The sequence below is a fragment of the Coregonus lavaretus genome (genome assembly GCF_964263955.1).
Source record: "Coregonus lavaretus genome assembly, chromosome: 23".
NCBI classification, from domain to species: Eukaryota; Metazoa; Chordata; class Actinopteri; order Salmoniformes; family Salmonidae; genus Coregonus; species Coregonus lavaretus.
This window is the reverse complement of record NC_140010.1, coordinates 1,870,871-1,889,065: the sequence shown is the minus strand read 5'-3', so window position 1 is coordinate 1,889,065 and position 18,195 is coordinate 1,870,871. Positions and strand designations below refer to the sequence as shown.

Sequence of the window (18,195 nt, the reverse complement as noted above, 5' to 3'; positions counted from 1 at the left end):
GAAAATGCATGAATTATCCCAAAATAAACAAAAGCCATAGACAAGATGCCCAGATCTTTCAACAAGAGCTCTGCTCATTGTCATTGGCTGGGATGAGTTCCACAGCCACCTTGAACTGCCCCTCCCCTCGTTCTGTCTGCAGATGAGACACCTTCAGCTGTCTGTCTCTCACTAAAGACACATCCTCCACCTTCCTGTCCATTTCACCACACTCATCCTTATAGATGAAGGGTATGGAGACGTCCTGACCAGAGTCGAACCTGCCCAATGAATCAATGAATGAACAAACAAATCAATTGATGAATTAACAAACAAACAAATGAATGAATCACAGTCATTGTAGGCTACCTTATGTCATATGTTGAGCCCATGAAGGTAGGTCTGAGGGTCTCAGCAGCGGTAGAATAGGGGACAGAGAAGTATCTCTCCACCCAGAACTTGTCCTTCTCCGTCGGGGGCAGGTTCTGGTGCATGTCATCCACAGCCAGCATGGATACCTGGGAAGAAACGTGAGGGGAGAAAGATAGCAGATCTATCACTGATCTGTCACTGGATGAAACACCACCAGTCCATAAGGTCAGACAATACTTTATAGGCGATGGTAAATGATTGGTTCAGGAAAGTGAAGATGAGATAAAAACGGGAAATACAGCAAAAGGTACAAAATCTCAGATAATTACTTTATCACTCAGCAGTCGATGGTAATTGATGGCCTATATTCAAGTGAAGTGAGATAAACACACCTGAATATTTCGGTCAATTAGTTGGTTGGTTTCAAAGTCGTCATCGTCCTCTCCGAAGGGATTGATGATCAGCTCCCCCACCTAGAGAACAGAGAGAAGGGAGGACAGTCAAGGACTTTAGCATAAGCAAGAACGAAAACCAATCAATCAATTAACCAACCAATCAATATCCAATCAATCAATTAACCAACCAAACAATATACAATCAACCAAATAACCAACCAATCAATATCCAATCAATCAATTAACCAACCAAACAATATACAATCAACCAAATAACCAACCAATCAATATCCAATCAATCCGTTAATCAATATCCAATCAGCCAACTCATCAATGTTCAATCAATCAATAAGGAACTCACCTTGAGCCAGCCTGCATAGAAGAAGAACTGAAGGGAACTCACCTTGAGCCAGCCTGCATAGAAGAAGAACTGAAGGGAACTCACCTTGAGCCAGCCTGCATAGAAGAAGAACTGAAGGGAACTCACCTTGAGCCAGCCTGCATAGAAGAAGAACTGAAGGGAACTCACCTTGAGCCAGCCTGCATAGAAGAAGAACTGAAGGGAACTCACCTTGAGCCAGCCTGCATAGAAGAAGAACTGAAGGGAACTCACCTTGAGCCAGCCTGCATAGAAGAAGAACTGAAGGGAACTCACCTTGAGCCAGCCTGCATAGAAGAAGAACTGAAGCAGGGTGAAAACGGGGACATACATGTCCAGCTGGTGACCTTTATACCCCTTCTCAGGGTTCAGGAACTGTCGACCAATCAGACAGAAGCCGAAGAACGAGTACACAGCCAGGGTCACTACCTTGTGTGGAGGGACGTAATGACATCATCATATTATGACATCATCATATTATGCAGGAAGCAGGTTGGTATTATACATTTACATTTTAGTAATTTAGCAGACGCTCTTATCCAGAGCGACTTACAGTTAGTGAGTGCATACATAATTTTTTTTTTTTTTTCATACTGGCCCCCCGTGGGAATCGAACCCACAACACTGGCGTTGCAAACGCCATGCTCTACCAACTGAGCTACATCCCTGCCGGCCATTCCCTCCCCTACCCTGGACGACGCTGGGCCAATTGTGCGCCGCCCCATGGGTCTCCCGGTCGCGGCCAGCTTATACAGGCAGCAGTTTGATATTATACAGGCAGCAGTTTGGTATTTTACAGCAGTAATTTGGGCCTCAGCAGTTTATAGTAATATCTTTTGTTTTTACAGCTGAAGATACTTTCACCACATGTAACAGAGGTGGTTAAGTGAACCAAGCTTGCCTGATAAATAAACTTGCCTGAGACCTGAAGACTTGTGTTAGCTCCCTAAGCTAATGCCTAGACTTTAGCTCAGTGGGCTAACAGTCTTGGGGTTCGAACACAGTCTGTCACATTTACCTGAGTGTAGACTATCAATCAATCAATCAATTTTATTTTATATAGCCCTTCTTACATCAGCTAATATCTCGAAGTGCTGTACAGAAACCCAGCCTAAAACCCCAAACAGCTAGTAATGCAGGTGTAGAAGCACGGTGGCTAGGAAAAACTCCCTAGAAAGGCGAAAACCTAGGAAGAAACCTAGAGAGGAACCAGGCTATGAGGGGTGGCCAGTCCTCTTCTGGCTGTGCCGGGTGAAGATTATAACAGAACCATGCCAAGATGTTCAAAAATGTTCATAAGTGACAAGCATGGTCAAATAATAATCAGGAATAAATCTCAGTTGGCTTTTCATAGCCGATCATTAAGAGTTGAAAACAGCAGGTCTGGGACAGGTAGGGGTTCCATAACCGCAGGCAGAACAGTTGAAACTGGAATAGCAGCAAGGCCAGGCGGACTGGGGACAGACTAGAGGTTTAGGGGTTAGGGTTAGAGGTTAGGGGTCAGAGGTTAGGGTTACCTGAGTGTAGACTAGAGGTTTAGGGGTTAGGGTTAGGGGTTAGGGTTAGAGGTTAGGGTTAGGGGTTAGGGTTACCTGAGTGTAGACTAGAGGTTTAGGGGTTAGGGTTAGGGGTTAGGGTTAGAGGTTAGGGTTACCTGAGTGTAGACTAGAGGTTTAGGGGTTAGGGTTAGAGGTTAGGGTTACCTGAGTGTAGACTAGAGGTTTAGGGGTTAGGGTTAGAGGTTAGGGGTCAGAGGTTAGGGTTACCTGAGTGTAGACTAGAGGTTTAGGGGTTAGGGTTAGAGGTTAGGGGTTAGAGGTTAGGGTTACCTGAGTGTAGACTAGAGGTTTAGGGGTTAGGGGTTAGGGTTAGAGGTTAGGGTTACCTGAGTGTAGACTAGAGGTTTAGGGGTTAGGGTTAGAGGTTAGGGGTCAGAGGTTAGGGTTACCTGAGTGTAGACTAGAGGTTTAGGGGTTAGGGTCAGAGGTTAGGGTTACCTGAGTGTAGACTAGAGGTTTAGGGGTTAGGGTTAGAGGTTAGGGGTTAGAGGTTAGGGTTACCTGAGTGTAGACTAGAGGTTTAGGGGTTAGGGTTAGAGGTTAGGGGTCAGAGGTTAGGGTTACCTGAGTGTAGACTAGAGGTTTAGGGGTTAGGGTTAGAGGTTAGGGGTTAGAGGTTAGGGTTACCTGAGTGTAGACTAGAGGTTTAGGGGTTAGGGTTAGAGGTTAGGGGTTAGAGGTTAGGGTTACCTGAGTGTAGACTAGAGGTTTAGGGGTTAGGGTTAGAGGTTAAGGGTTAGAGGTTAGGGTTACCTGAGTGTAGACTAGAGGTTTAGGGGTTAGGGTTAGAGGTTAGGGGTCAGAGGTTAGGGTTACCTGAGTGTAGACTAGAGGTTTAGGGGTTAGGGTTAGGGTTAGGGTTAGAGGTTAGGGGTTAGAGGTTAGGGTTACCTGAGTGTAGACTAGAGGTTTAGGGGTTAGGGTTAGAGGTTAAGGGTTAGAGGTTAGGGTTACCTGAGTGTAGACTAGAGGTTTAGGGGTTAGGGTTAGAGGTTAGGGGTTAGAGGTTAGGGTTACCTGAGTGTAGACTAGAGGTTTAGGGGTTAGGGTTAGAGGTTAAGGGTTAGAGGTTAGGGTTACCTGAGTGTAGACTAGAGGTTTAGGGGTTAGGGTTAGGGGTTAGGGTTAGAGGTTAGGGTTACCTGAGTGTAGACTAGAGGTTTAGGGGTTAGGGTTAGGGTTAGGGTTACCTGAGTGTAGACTAGAGGTTTAGGGGTTAGGGTTAGGGTTAGGGTTAGAGGTTAGGGGTTAGAGGTTAGGGTTACCTGAGTGTAGACTAGAGGTTTAGGGGTTAGGGTTAGAGGTTAGGGGTTAGAGGTTAGGGTTACCTGAGTGTAGACTAGAGGTTTAGGGGTTAGGGGTTAGGGGTTAGGGGTCAGAGGTTAGGGTTACCTGAGTGTAGACTAGAGGTTTAGGGGTTAGGGTTAGAGGTTAAGGGTTAGAGGTTAGGGTTACCTGAGTGTAGACTAGAGGTTTAGGGGTTAGGGTTAGAGGTTAGGGGTTAGAGGTTAGGGTTACCTGAGTGTAGACTAGAGGTTTAGGGGTTAGGGTTAGAGGTTAGGGGTCAGAGGTTAGGGTTACCTGAGTGTAGACTAGAGGTTTAGGGGTTAGGGTCAGAGGTTAGGGGTCAGAGGTTAGGGTTACCTGAGTGTAGACTAGAGGGATGCTGATCCAGTCATAGTGAAACAGCAGGCTGCACTTGCCTCTGTAGTTATTCAGCTCCTAGGGACAGGAGGACAAATAGAGCTTCATAGTTAGTGCCAGGAGTTTTACCTGACCATGTGAACTGTCCAGAAAGAACTCCTAGCCGTTATGTCATGATGTATACTATTGTCTTTAAGTAAAGTCAGTCAAATGAAATCCTGGGGATGGAGAAGGGCTCGTGTGAGCTATGGGGGTCTCTGGGGCTATGGGGGTCTCTGGAGCTATGGGGGTCTCTGGGGCTATGGGGGTCTCTGGAGCTATGGGGGTCTCTGGGGCTATGGGGGTCTCTGGAGCTATGGGGGTCTCTGGGGCTATGGGGGTCTCTGGAGCTATGGGGGTCTCTGGGGCTATGGGGGTCTCTGGAGCTATGGGGGTCTCTGGGGCTATGGGGGTCTCTGGAGCTATGGGGGTCTCTGGGGCTATGGGGGTCTCTGGAGCTATGGGGGTCTCTGGGGCTATGGGGGTCTCTGGAGCTATGGGGGTCTCTGGGGCTATGGGGGTCTCTGGGGCTATGGGGGTCTCTGGGGCTATGGGGGTCTCTGGGGCTATGGGGGTCTCTGGAGCTATGGGGGTCTCTGGGGCTATGGGGGTCTCTGGGGCTATGGGGGTCTCTGGGGCTATGTATCCCTCAGAAAGTTTCTAGGAACATCTGCGTATTTGCGGTCAATTCACAGGTTCAGTATTCAGAGAAAAGCACTCACATCCATGAGCAGTCGTAGAGCGATGTCGTCTCTGACCCGGCCCTCCTGTCTGGCCTGTGACGCCAGGTTAGTGAACCACGTCAGAGGCATCCAGTACTTGTTGAAGTCAGAGTACAGACCATCCAGCTGTTTATGCTCCAGTGGTGTCATAAACCCTGCACCAGGAGATAAGAGGTGGTGTCATAAACCCTGCACCAGGAGATAAGAGGTGGTGTCATAAACCCTGCACCAGGAGATAAGAGGTGGTGTCATAAACCCTGCACCAGGAGATAAGAGGTGGTGTCATAAACCCTGCACCAGGAGATAAGAGGTGGTGTCATAAACCCTGCACCAGGAGATAAGAGGTGGTGTCATAAACCCTGCACCAGGAGATAAGAGGTGGTGTCATAAACCCTGCACCAGGAGATAAGAGTTGGTGTCATAAACCCTGCACCAGGAGATAAGAGGTGGTGTCATAAACCCTGCACCAGGAGATAAGAGGTGGTGTCATAAACCCTGCACCAGGAGATAAGAGGTGGTGTCATAAACCCTGCACCAGGAGATAAGAGGTGGTGTCATAAACCCTGCACCAGGAGATAAGAGGTGGTGTCATAAACCCTGCAGAGGAATGTAACTCAGGCAGCACAAATCTGATCTCTTTTGACCAATCAGATCTTTCGACAATAATTGGGCAAAAAATCAGAATTGGGCTGCCTGTGTAAATGCAGCCATAGAGGTGTGTAGCCTATGCATTAACCCTGGGACATGAAAGGACATGAAATGACATGAAAGGACATGAAAGGACATGAAAGGACATGAAAGGACATGAAAGGACATGAAAGGACATGAAAGGACACACACATCCTCACCTGCATCCACCACGTGCTCCAGGGTTGGGAACCGTCTGCGTACTCTAATGCTGATGGATCGCAGGATGAGGACAGAGGAGAGGTTAACATATCTCATGAGTGTGCGTCGGAGCAGCCGGCCCCTCTCGTCGACCCCGTGGACGTTCCCTGACACCACCATCATCAGGTTGTCAGGCAGGGGGAAGCTGGTGTATTGACCCCACCAACGGTTGAACGCCAGGGTTACATAGAAACCTTACAGGAAAATATGACGTGCACATCAAATCAAAAGTTTCTTCGCCACGTACACAGTTTATCAGGTGTTACTACAGGTGCAGCGAAATGCTTGTATTGCCAGCTTCCTCAACAGTAAAAAATAAAAATATGAACATGTCCAAGTAACATCTTTCACTGAGGCAGATGGCTTGTTCATAACAAAACCCTTTGATATTTGCCAACCACTTGAATAACGTTTTTGTTGACAAGATTAGCAAACTTAGGCATGATATGCGAACAACAAATGCTGAGCCTTCATATTCATGCATAATGGACCAAATAATGAAAGACTAGCACTGTAGTTTTGAGTTCCACAAAGTGGGTGTGGAAGAGGTGAAAAAATTGTTGCTATCTATAAATAAGGACAAACCACCTGGTACCGACAACCTGGATGGTAAATTGCTGAGGTTGGTAGTATAATACATTGTGACTCCTGTTTGACACATCTTCAAGTTAAGCCTAGAAGACGGTGTGTGCCCTCAGACATGAAGGGAGGTAAAGGTCATTCAGCTACCCAAGAATAGCAGAGCACCCTTTAATGGTTCAAACAGCCAACCAATCAGCCTGTTACAAGTGCTTAGCAAACTTTTGAAAAAAATGCAAAGTTATTTTACAGAAAACAAATTAACAACAGACTTGCAGCATGTTTATAGGGAAGGGCACTCAACAAGCTTGGCACTGACAAGAATGACTGATGATTGGCTGAAAGAAATTGATAGTAAGAAGATTGTGGGAGCTGTTTTGTTAGACTTCAGTGCAGCTTTTGATGTCATTGATCCTAACCTATTGCTGAAAAAACATAGGTGTTATGGATTTGCATCCTCTGCCTTATCATGGATTGAGAGGTACTTATCTAATAGATCACAGAGGGTATTTCGTTAATGGAAGCCTCTCTCATGCAAATTCAGTTGAGTGTGGTGTACCGCAGGGCAGCCGGCTAGGGACATTATTGTTTTCTGTTTTAACAAATGACCTTCCACTGACCTTGAATAAAGCCTGTGTGTCTATGTACGCTGATGACTCAACAGGATACACGTCGACTGCAACAGTAAAATAAATAACTGACACCCTTAACATAGAGCTCCAGGCAGTTTTAGGATGAGTAACTAGCAATAGGCTGGTGCTAAATATCTAAAAAACTAAAAGCATAATTTTTGGGACAAATCACTCGCTCAACTCTAAACCTCGTTTAGATCTATTATTGAATAATGTGGCTATTGAGAAAGTTGAAGAGACTATACTGCTGGGTGTAACCCTAGATAGCAAGTTTTCATGGTCAAAACATATAGACTCAATGTTTGCTAAAATGGGAAGAGGTTAGGGTTAGGGTCCATGACAGGGCGTTGCTCTGCCTTCTTGACATCTCAGTCGACCAGACAGGTCCTACAGGCCCTAGTTTTGTTGCACCTGGACAAGATGTATGGTCATGTGTGGTAAAGAAGGACACAGGTAAATTGCACTTGGTCCAGAACAAAGCAGCATGTATCGCACTTAGATGTACACGGAGGGAAAGTGTCAGTAACATGCATGTCAGTCTCTCCTGGCTCAAAGCTGAGGAGAGATTGACTGCATCACTATTGGTCTTTGTGCGAGGTGTTGAAGGTACCAAACTGTCTGTTCAAGCGGTTGGCACACAGTTCAGACACTCATTGGTACAACACAAGACATGCAACCAGAGGTCTCTTCCCAGTCCCCAGGTCCAGAACAGAGGCTGGGAAACACACAGTATTAAATAGAGCCATGACTACATGGACCTCTCTGCCACCCCAGGTAACCCAAACTAGCAATAAAACCAGTTTAAAAAACAGATAAAAGAACACTTTACTGCACAAAGGGATCTGTGAAGAGACACAGCCATTTTATATATATATATTGTATTGTAATTTGCACTGTACTATGTATTAGACCTAGATAGTGTGTGTATGTACTGATATGTAGACTATGTGTGACATTTTAAATGTATGTATTTCAGTCCTTGACTAATAATGTTCTGTACTATGAATTATGTCATGCTTCATGTGGACCCCAGGAAGTGTAGCTGATGCATTTGCAGCATCTAATGGGGATCCTAATAAATACCAAATAATCAGGAAGGACATTAGGGTTAGCAGGGTTAGGGTTAGCAGGGTTAGGGTTAGCAGGGTTAGGGTTAGGGTTAGGGTTAGGGTTAGGGTTAGCAGGGTTAGGGTTAGGGTTAGGGTTAGCAGGGTTAGGGTTAGGGTTAGCAGGGTTAGGGTTAGGGTTAGGGTTATCAGGGTTAGGGTTAGGGTTAGCAGGGTTAGGGTTAGGGTTAGCAGGGTTAGGGTTAGCAGGGATACGGTTAGCAGGGTTAGGGTTAGGGTTAGGGTTAGGGTTAGGGTTAGCAGGGTTAGGGTTAGCAGGGTTAGGGTTAGCAGGGTTAGGGTTAGGGTTAGGGTTAGCAGGGTTAGGGTTAGGGTTAGGGTTAGCAGGGTTAGGGTTAGGGTTAGGGTTAGCAGGGTTAGGGTTAGCAGGGATACGGTTAGCAGGGTTAGGGTTAGCAGGGTTAGGGTTAGGGTTAGGGTTAGCAGGGTTAGGGTTAGCAGGGATACGGTTAGCAGGGTTAGGGTTAGCAGGGTTAGGGTTAGGGTTAGGGTTAGGGTTAGCAGGGTTAGGGTTAGGGTTAGGGTTAGCAGGGTTAGGGTTAGCAGGGTTAGGGTTAGCAGGGTTAGGGTTAGCAGGGTTAGGGTTAGGGTTAGGGTTAGGGTTAGCAGGGTTAGGGTTAGGGTTAGGGTTAGCAGGGTTAGGGTTAGCAGGGTTAGGGTTAGCAGGGTTAGGGTTAGGGTTAGGGTTAGCAGGGTTAGGGTTAGCAGGGATACGGTTAGCAGGGTTAGGGTTAGCAGGGTTAGGGTTAGGGTTAGGGTTAGGGTTAGGGTTAGCAGGGTTAGGGTTAGCAGGGATACGGTTAGCAGGGTTAGGGTTAGCAGGGTTAGGGTTAGGGTTAGGGTTAGGGTTAGGGTTAGCAGGGTTAGGGTTAGGGTTAGGGTTAGCAGGGTTAGGGTTAGCAGGGTTAGGGTTAGCAGGGTTAGGGTTAGCAGGGTTAGGGTTAGCAGGGTTAGGGTTAGGGTTAGGGTTAGGGTTAGGGTTAGCAGAGTTAGGGTTAGGGTTAGGGTTAGCAGGGTTAGGGTTAGCAGGGTTAGGGTTAGCAGGGTTAGGGTTAGCAGGGTTAGGGTTAGCAGGGTTAGGGTTAGCAGGGTTAGGGTTAGGGTTAGGGTTAGGGTTAGCAGGGTTAGGGTTAGGGTTAGGGTTAGCAGGGTTAGGGTTAGCAGGGTTAGGGTTAGCAGGGTTAGGGTTAGCAGGCGCTGAAGATCAAATAATATGTTCAGCAAAAGGTAAAAAAGTGTCTGCTCCCTCCACTCTGTGAGTGAGTCTTTAAGTCTCTGATCCCTCAAGTCTTTTAAACATAGAATCCAAGTTTTCTTACATAGAATCCTGTGACTTTGTTTACTTGTGAAAATACATATGTGACTTCTACAATCAGAGGGTACTGTGATACTCAGCATCCTGAGGGCTGATGAATCAGAGGGTGCTGTGATACTCAGCATCCCGAGGGCTGATGAATCAGAGGGTACTGTGATACTCAGCATCCCGAGGGCTGATGAATCAGAGGGTACTGTGATACTCAGCATCCCGAGGGCTGATGAATCAGAGGGTACTGTGATACTCAGCATCCCGAGGGCTGATGAATCAGAGGGTACTGTGATACTCAGCATCCCGAGGGCTGATGAATCAGAGGGTACTGTGATACTCAGCATCCTGAGGGCTGATGAATCAGAGGGTACTGTGATACTCAGCATCCTGAGGGCTGATGAATCAGAGGGTACTGTGATACTCAGCATCCTGAGGGCTGATGAATCAGAGGGTACTGTGATACTCAGCATCCTGAGGGCTGATGAATCAGAGGGTACTGTGATACTCAACATCCTGAGGGCTGATGAATCAGAGGGTACTGTGATACTCAGCATCCTGAGGGCTGATGAATCAGAGGGTACTGTGATACTCAGCATCCTGAGGGCTGATGAATCAGAGGGTACTGTGATACTCAGCATCCCGAGGGCTGATGAATCAGAGGGTACTGTGATACTCAGCATCCCGAGGGCTGATGAATCAGAGGGTACTGTGATACTCAGCATCCCGAGGGCTGATGAATCAGAGGGTACTGTGATACTCAGCATCCTGAGGGCTGATGAATCAGAGGGTACTGTGATACTCAGCATCCTGAGGGCTGATGAATCAGAGGGTACTGTGATACTCAGCATCCTGAGGGCTGATGAATCAGAGGGTACTGTGATACTCAGCATCCTGAGGGCTGATGAATCAGAGGGGGCCAATGTAACCACCTGCTAGACTTCAGTATGCATCGGCTGCATGTCCTTCCGTCTTGCGCACGTGCCTTAGGTCAGAAGCAAACACATCTTGATTTCCCACGTTTTGAAATCGGTTTAATAATACTTTTCTGTGGATATTTTTTCTCAAATTTCGACCCACCGAAGGACCAACCCCACGGACAATCGGCAGAGTAAATTCAAATTCAAATTTAATTTAACGCTCCTGACAGACGCTCCTGTAGTTTTTTGTCTTTGTAAATGTGCCTACATGAGGGGCAGAAAGGGTTACATCAGGTGTCTTTGACTGGTCTGTAGTCTACCTGCTCAGGTGCTCATCAGCAACTATAACACACAGTACTATAGCATTTTCATAGTATTCTCATAGAGATAATTAGGATTTTAATTTGAGCCAGTTTGCTACAGCAGGAAAATAATCCTGCAGCAACAGGAAATGTGAATTATTATGTGGATTATAATTAATGAACATTTTTGTAGGGGTTGATACATTTTTCGTAAGGGAAAATCAAGTCTGAAATGTCAAAGTGGAAATTACAAACGTCAGAAGCCTTTTTAAACCTCAAATAGACTACACGTTTGAAACGTTTGAAAGTTATCCTGCAAAAGGGTGATCAAATTAAGATCCTACATCTGTATCAACAAAAGCATGACAAATCCCACCTAAGAGATTTTGATTTACCCAGCACAAAGGACATTGAGATAAAGTTGACTTACCCAGCACAAAGGACATTGGAATAAAGTTGGCATACTGGTCACAGTAAAGGGCTACATTTTCAAACAACAACTGTTGTTTCTCAGTGAGGAAGAACCTGCAAAGGAATGATATTGAAAACATAATATATCCAATCCAAGATAACTCATTATTGATACCAAACATACATATTTTTCTGGTAGTAACTCCCTCCATTAAAGGTCCTGAACAGTTTTTCATGAAATTGGATAATATTTGGATGAAACCAGATCAAAGTAGAAAAATGACTGTTGCTTCTACATTGATCAAGTTCGATCATAAAGTTGCTGGTCCCCTTCCCAATGTCAAACACTTGGATTCAGGAGGCGGGATGGAGGCGGGATTATTAACGGTAATGTCTTATTCTCTTACTTAATTTAATGAAGTACCGCCTTATAACCAACATGGCAGAAGGCGTGTTCGCAGAGCGGTGTGGTTTACATAGGTAGGTAGCTAGTCTACAGGTTCCAGAATTTGACTGCAGCATCTCAGCAAAGAGGTTTCCCCTATTCATCTAAAGCAAATATACAGTGCATTCGGAAAGTATTCAGACCCATTGACTTTTTCCACATTTTGTTACGTTACAGCCTTATTCTAAAATTGATTAAATAAATGTTTTTCTTCATCAATCTACACACAGTACCCCATAATGACAAAGCAAAAACAGGTTTTTAGAAATTTTTGCACATGTATAAAACCCTGAGATGTTTCTACAACTTGATTGGAGTCCACCTGTGGTAAATTCTATTGATTGGACATGATTTGGAAAGGCACACACCTGTCTATATAAGGTCCCACAGTTGACAGTGCATGTGAGAGCAAAAACCAAGCCATGAGGTTGAAGGAATTGTCCGTAGAGCTCCGTGACAGGATTGTGTCGAGGCACAGATCTGGGGAAGGGTACCAAAACATTTCTGCAGCATTGAAGGTCCCCAAGAACACAGTGGCCTCCATCATTCTTAAATGGAAGAAGTTTGGAACCACCAAGACTCTTCCTAGAGCTGGCCGCCCGGCCAAACTGAGCAATCGGGGGAGAAGGGTCTTGGTCAGGGAGGTGACCAAGAACCCGATGCTCACTCTGACAGAGCTCCAGAGTTCCTCTGTGGAGATGGGAGAACCTTCCAGAAGGACAACCATCTCTGCAGCACTCCACCAATCAGGCTTTTATGACGGAAGCCACTCCTCAGTAAAAGGCACATGACAGCCCGCTTGGAGTTTGCCAAAAGGCAACCAAAGGACTCTCAGACCATGAGAAACAAGATTCTCTGGTCTGATGAATTCAAGATTGAACTCTTTGGCCTGAATGCCAAGCGTCACATCTGGAGGAAACCTGGCACCATCCCTACGGTGAAGCATGGTGGTGGCAGCATCATGCTGTGGGGATGTTTTTCAGCGGCAGGGACTGGGAGACTAGTCAGGATCGAGGCAAAGATGAACGGAGCAAAGTACAGAGAGATCCTTGATGAAAACCTGCTCCAGAGCGCTCAGAACCTCAGACTGGGGCGAAGGTTCACCTTCCAACAGAACAATGACCCTAAGTACACAGCCAAGACAACGCAGCAGTGGCTTTGGGACGAGCCTCTGAATGCCCTTGAGTGGCCCAGCCCGGACTTGAACCCAATCAAACATCTCTAGAGAGATCTACAGAGAAGAATGGGAGAAACTCCCCAAATACAGGTGTGCCAAGCTTGTAGCGTCATACCCAAGAAGACTCAAGGCTGTAATCGCTGCCAAAGGTGCTTCAACAAAGTACTGAGTAAAGGGTCTGAATACTTATGTAAATAAGCTATTTCAGTTTTTTCAATTTTTATAAATTTGCAAACATTTCTAAAAACCTGTTGTTGCTTTGTCATTATGGGGTATTGTGTGTAGATTGATAAGGCAAAAAAACTATTTAATCTAAGGCAAATATACTTATAGGTTTCCCCTATTCATCTAAGGCAAATATACTGATAGGTTTCCCCTATTCATCTAAGGCAAATATACTTATAGGTTTCCACTTTTATCTGTGTCTGGTGTTAGCTAAATACTATCTATCTAGGTCTTCAGCCAGCAGGGAACATAATTACTATCTATCTAGGTCTTCAGCCAGCAGGGAACATAATTACTATCTAGCTAGGTCTTCAGCCAGCAGGGAACATAATTACTATCTAGCTAGGTCTTCAGCCAGCAGGGAACATAATTACTATCTAGCTAGGTCTTCAGCCAGCAGGGAACATAATTACTATCTATCTAGGTCTTCAGCCAGCAGGGAACATAATTACTATCTAGCTAGGTCTTCAGCCAGCAGGGAACATAATAACTATCTAGCTAGGTCTTCAGCCAGCATGGAACATAATAACTATCTAGCTAGGTCTTCAGCCAGCAGGGAACATAATTACTATCTATCTAGGTCTTCAGCCAGCAGGGAACATACAGTGGGGAAAAAAAGTATTTAGTCAGCCACCAATTGTGCAAGTTCTCCCACTTAAAAAGATGAGAGAGGCCTGTAATTTTCATCATAGGTACACGTCAACTATGACAAAAAAAAATGAGGAGAAAAAATCCATATTTTCACATTGTAGGATTTTTTATGAATTTATTTGCAAATTATGGTGGAAAATAAGTATTTGGTCACCTACAAACAAGCAAGATTTCTGGCTCTCACAGACCTGTAACTTCTTCTTTAAGAGGCTCCTCTGTCCTCCACTTGTTACCTGTATGAATGGCACCTGTTTGAACTTGTTATCAGTATAAAAGACACCTGTCCACAACCTCAAACAGTCACACTCCAAACTCCACTATGGCCAAGACCAAAGAGCTGTCAAAGGACACCAGAAACACAATTGTAGACCTGCACCAGGCTGGGAAGACTGAATCTGCAATAGGTAAGCAGCTTGGTTTGAAGAAATCAACTGTGGGAGCACTTATGAAGAAATGGAAGACATACAAGACCACTGATAATCTCCCTCGATCTGGGGCTCCACGCAAGATCTCACCCCGTGTGGTCAAAATGATCACAAGAACGGTGAGCAAAAATCCCAGAACCACACGGGGGGACCTAGTGAATGACCTGCAGAGAGCTGGGACCAAAGTAACAAAGCCTACCATCAGTAACACACTACGCCGCCAGGGACTCAAATCCTGCAGTGCAGACGTGTCCCCCTGCTTAAGCCAGTACATGTCCAGGCCCGTCTGAAGTTTGCTAGAGTGCATTTGGATGATCCAGAAGAGGATTGGGAGAATGTTATATGGTCAGATGAAACCAAAATATAACTTTTTGGTAAAAACTAAACTCCTCGTGTTTGGAGGACAAAGAATGCTGAGTTGCATCCAAAGAACACCATACCTACTGTGAAGCATGGGGGTGGAAACATCATGCTTTGGGGCTGTTTTTCTGCAAAGGGACCAGGACGACTGATCCGTGTAAAGGAAAGAATGAATGGGGCCATGTATCGTGAGATTTTGAGTGAAAACCTCCTTCCATCAGCAAGGGCATTGAAGATGAAACGTGGCTGGGTCTTTCAGCATGACAATGATCCCAAACACACCGCCCGGGCAACGAAGGAGTGGCTTCGTAAGAAGCATTTCAAGGTCCTGGAGTGGTCTAGCCAGTCTCCAGATCTCAACCCCATTGAAAATCTTTGGAGGGAGTTGAAAGTCCGTGTTGCCCAGCGACAGCCCCAAAACATCACTGCTCTAGAGGAGATCTGCATGGAGGAATGGGCCAAAATACCAGCAACAGTGTGTGAAAACCTTGTGAAGACTTACAGAAAACGTTTGACCTGTGTCATTGCCAACAAAGGGTATATAACAAAGTATTGAGAAACTTTTGTTATTGACCAAATACTTATTTTCCACCATAATTTGCAAATAAATTCATTAAAAATCCTACAATGTGATTTTCTGGATTTTTCTTTCTCATTTTGTCTCTCATAGTTGACGTGTACCTATGATGAAAATTACAGGCCTCTCTCATCTTTTTAAGTGGGAGAACTTGCACAATTGGTGGCTGACTAAATACTTTTCCCCCCCACTGTAATTACTATCTAGCTAGGTCTTCAGCCAGCAGGGAACATAATAACTATCTAGCTAGGTCTTCAGCCAGCAGGGAACATAATTACTATCTAGCTAGGTCTTCAGCCAGCAGGGAACATAATTACTATCTAGCTAGGTCTTCAGCCAGCAGGGAACATAATTACTATCTATCTAGGTCTTCAGCCAGCATGGAACATAATTACTATCTAGCTAGGTCTTCAGCCAGCATGGAACATAATTACTATCTAGCTAGGTCTTCAGCCAGCATGGAACATAATTACTATCTAGCTAGGTCTTCAGCCAGCAGGGAACATAATAACTATCTAGCTAGGTCTTCAGCCAGCAGGGAACATAATTACTATCTATCTAGGTCTTCAGCCAGCAGGGAACATAATTACTATCTAGCTAGGTCTTCAGCCAGCAGGGAACATAATTACTATCTAGCTAGGTCTTCAGCCAGCATGGAACATAATTACTATCTAGCTAGGTCTTCAGCCAGCATGGAACATAATTACTATCTAGCTAGGTCTTCAGCCAGCAGGGAACCAAAGCGGGGGAAGGGTTGCCCAAAGCTCTGACAAGTTGTCATGTCATTACATCAAGAGACATGCCAAACGGGAGATTCATACAAACTTCTTGACATCATTGATAGTCATGATACAGTATATGAACATTGTATACACACTGATTGTACAAAACATGAAGAACACCTTCCCTTTCCATGATATTGACTGACCAGGTGAATCCAGGTGACTGACCAGGTGACTGACCAGGTGACTGACCAGGTGACTCCAGGTGACTGACCAGGTGACTGACCAGGTGAATCCAGGTGACTGACCAGGTGACTGACCAGGTGACTGACCAGGTGACTGACCAGGTGAATCCAGGTGACTGACCAGGTGACTCCAGGTGACTGACCAGGTGACTGACCAGGTGACTGACCAGGTGACTCCAGGTGAAAGCTATGATCCCTTATAGACGCCACTTGTTAAATCCACTTCAACTCAATATTAGGAAGGCGTTCCTAATGGTTGGTCTACTCAGTGTATGTAATGTACTCAGACCTCACCCTGTAAAGCTACAACTAAAATGGTCCAAGATGAACTAGCTAGCTTGATTAACAGCGCTGACAATTCCATTTGGGCTAGCTAGCTAAATTATATAGCCAACATGTTGACATATATTCATGCTGTTACAGTAACCAAACAGTTGGATAAACAAATAATTTGTGAAACCGTGATGTGATGTATGACAGGATTGGATGTTGCGTGCAATTTGAATGTTGTTTGAGTTGCTTTGTGTATCAGCAATTTTGCTTGAGATAATCTGACTGCAACACTGCTCACTGCGTCCATGTTGCTTGAGATAATCTGACTGCAACACTGCTCACTGCGTCCATGTTGCTTGAGATAATCTGACTGCAACACTGCTCACTGCGTCCATGTTGCTTGAGATAATCTGACTGCAACACTGCTCACTGCGTCCATGTTGCTAGAGATAATCTGACTGCAACACTGCTCACTGCGTCCATGTTGCTTGAGATAATCTGACTGCAACACTGCTCACTGCGTCCATGTTGCTTGACATAATCTGACTGCAACACTGCTCACTGCGTCCATGTTGCTTGAGATAATCTGACTGCAACACTGCTCACTGCGTCCATGTTGCTTGAGATAATCTGACTGCAACACTGCTCACTGCGTCCATGTTGCTTGAGATAATCTGACTGCAACACTGCTCACTGCGTCCATGTTGCTTGAGATAATCTGACTGCAACACTGCTCACTGCGTCCATGTTGCTTGAGATAATCTGACTGCAACACTGCTCACTGCGTCCATGTTGCTTGACATAGGCGTTTTCAAAGAACTGTCAGTCAAGGTAAGATCCCCGCCCACTCAGTCTACTAGCTCCCTGCCCACTCAGTCTGTCTTTTCAGACTTCCTGATAGTTTGACATGAAAGAAAAAGTAATTAATAAAGTAATTTCTCTCAGATTCTTTACATTTTAATGTTGAAAACTTTTGTGGGTGATGTTTTAGTCACTCAAAAGTTTATACATGTATGAAAAAATGTATGCACTCACTAACTGTAAGTCACTCTGGATAAGAGCGTCTGCTAAATGACTAAAAATGTAAATGTAAATACATGGGAATCAGAATGACTGTTCGGGACCTTTAATACAGCGATGCTAAAGTCAATCCGACTTGCCTAACTGAAGTTCCCTCTGGGAAAATTAAAGAGATTCTGTTCTCTATTCTATTTTCTCTAGTCTATTCTAGAAAAAAAAACACAAAAAACACGATTCTACTCCCAATAAAAGACACTGAGGGCAGCTGCTCATCATTTACCTGTAGAAAACACTGAAGAAGCTGTACAGAAGACAGAAGACCAGGAACTCTTTATACAGCAGCTTGTAGATGCTTCCCCTCCACCTGAAGAGCAGCTTGGAAAACCCTCCAAACTTAGCAGTGGCCACTTCTAGGGTGTAGGAGATCGTCATTGTTGTGTTGTTGTGGAGTAAAGCACCTGTAAAATAGACAGGGAAATTGCAGTTGTACATTACATAGCTGCCAAAATGTCCCAAGTCTTGAAATATTGAACTTGATTTCAAACGTTAGATGATTTTTCTCATAGCATTTTTAAAGGCACGGGACCCTCTTACCTGTAATGGCTGCTGAAGCACTTGTACTCCTGTATCCAGTCCCTCTGTCCTGAGAAAGAGACTGACTTCCCTCTCCTCTCATCTGAACCCTCTACTGTATTTCATCCTGTCAGAATCCATCATCATCATTACTATGTGAGATAGTGGATCCTGATCATCCTGAGATTTATAGCCTGGGAACCCTGTGTTAAAGAAGTTTCCTGCCGACAAACATGTCAAGTCAAGTTCAC

The 18,195-nt window shown here is 45.1% G+C and overlaps 1 protein-coding gene across 1 annotated transcript; it reads right to left on the bottom strand.

Annotated features, from left to right (window-relative positions):
- Nucleotides 1-58: 58 nt before the first annotated feature.
- On the bottom strand, nucleotides 59-17,803 carry best4 (bestrophin 4; the record flags this gene model as incomplete). Its single annotated transcript, XM_084188399.1, has 9 exons — nucleotides 59-260; nucleotides 349-497; nucleotides 744-824; nucleotides 1,402-1,554; nucleotides 4,329-4,406; nucleotides 5,090-5,244; nucleotides 5,938-6,171; nucleotides 11,271-11,365; nucleotides 17,652-17,803. The coding sequence occupies 9 exons, from the start codon at nucleotides 17,801-17,803 to the stop codon at nucleotides 59-61; spliced, it is 1,299 nt and encodes a 432-aa protein (XP_084044525.1).
- Between the last annotated feature and the right edge of the window lie 392 nt (nucleotides 17,804-18,195).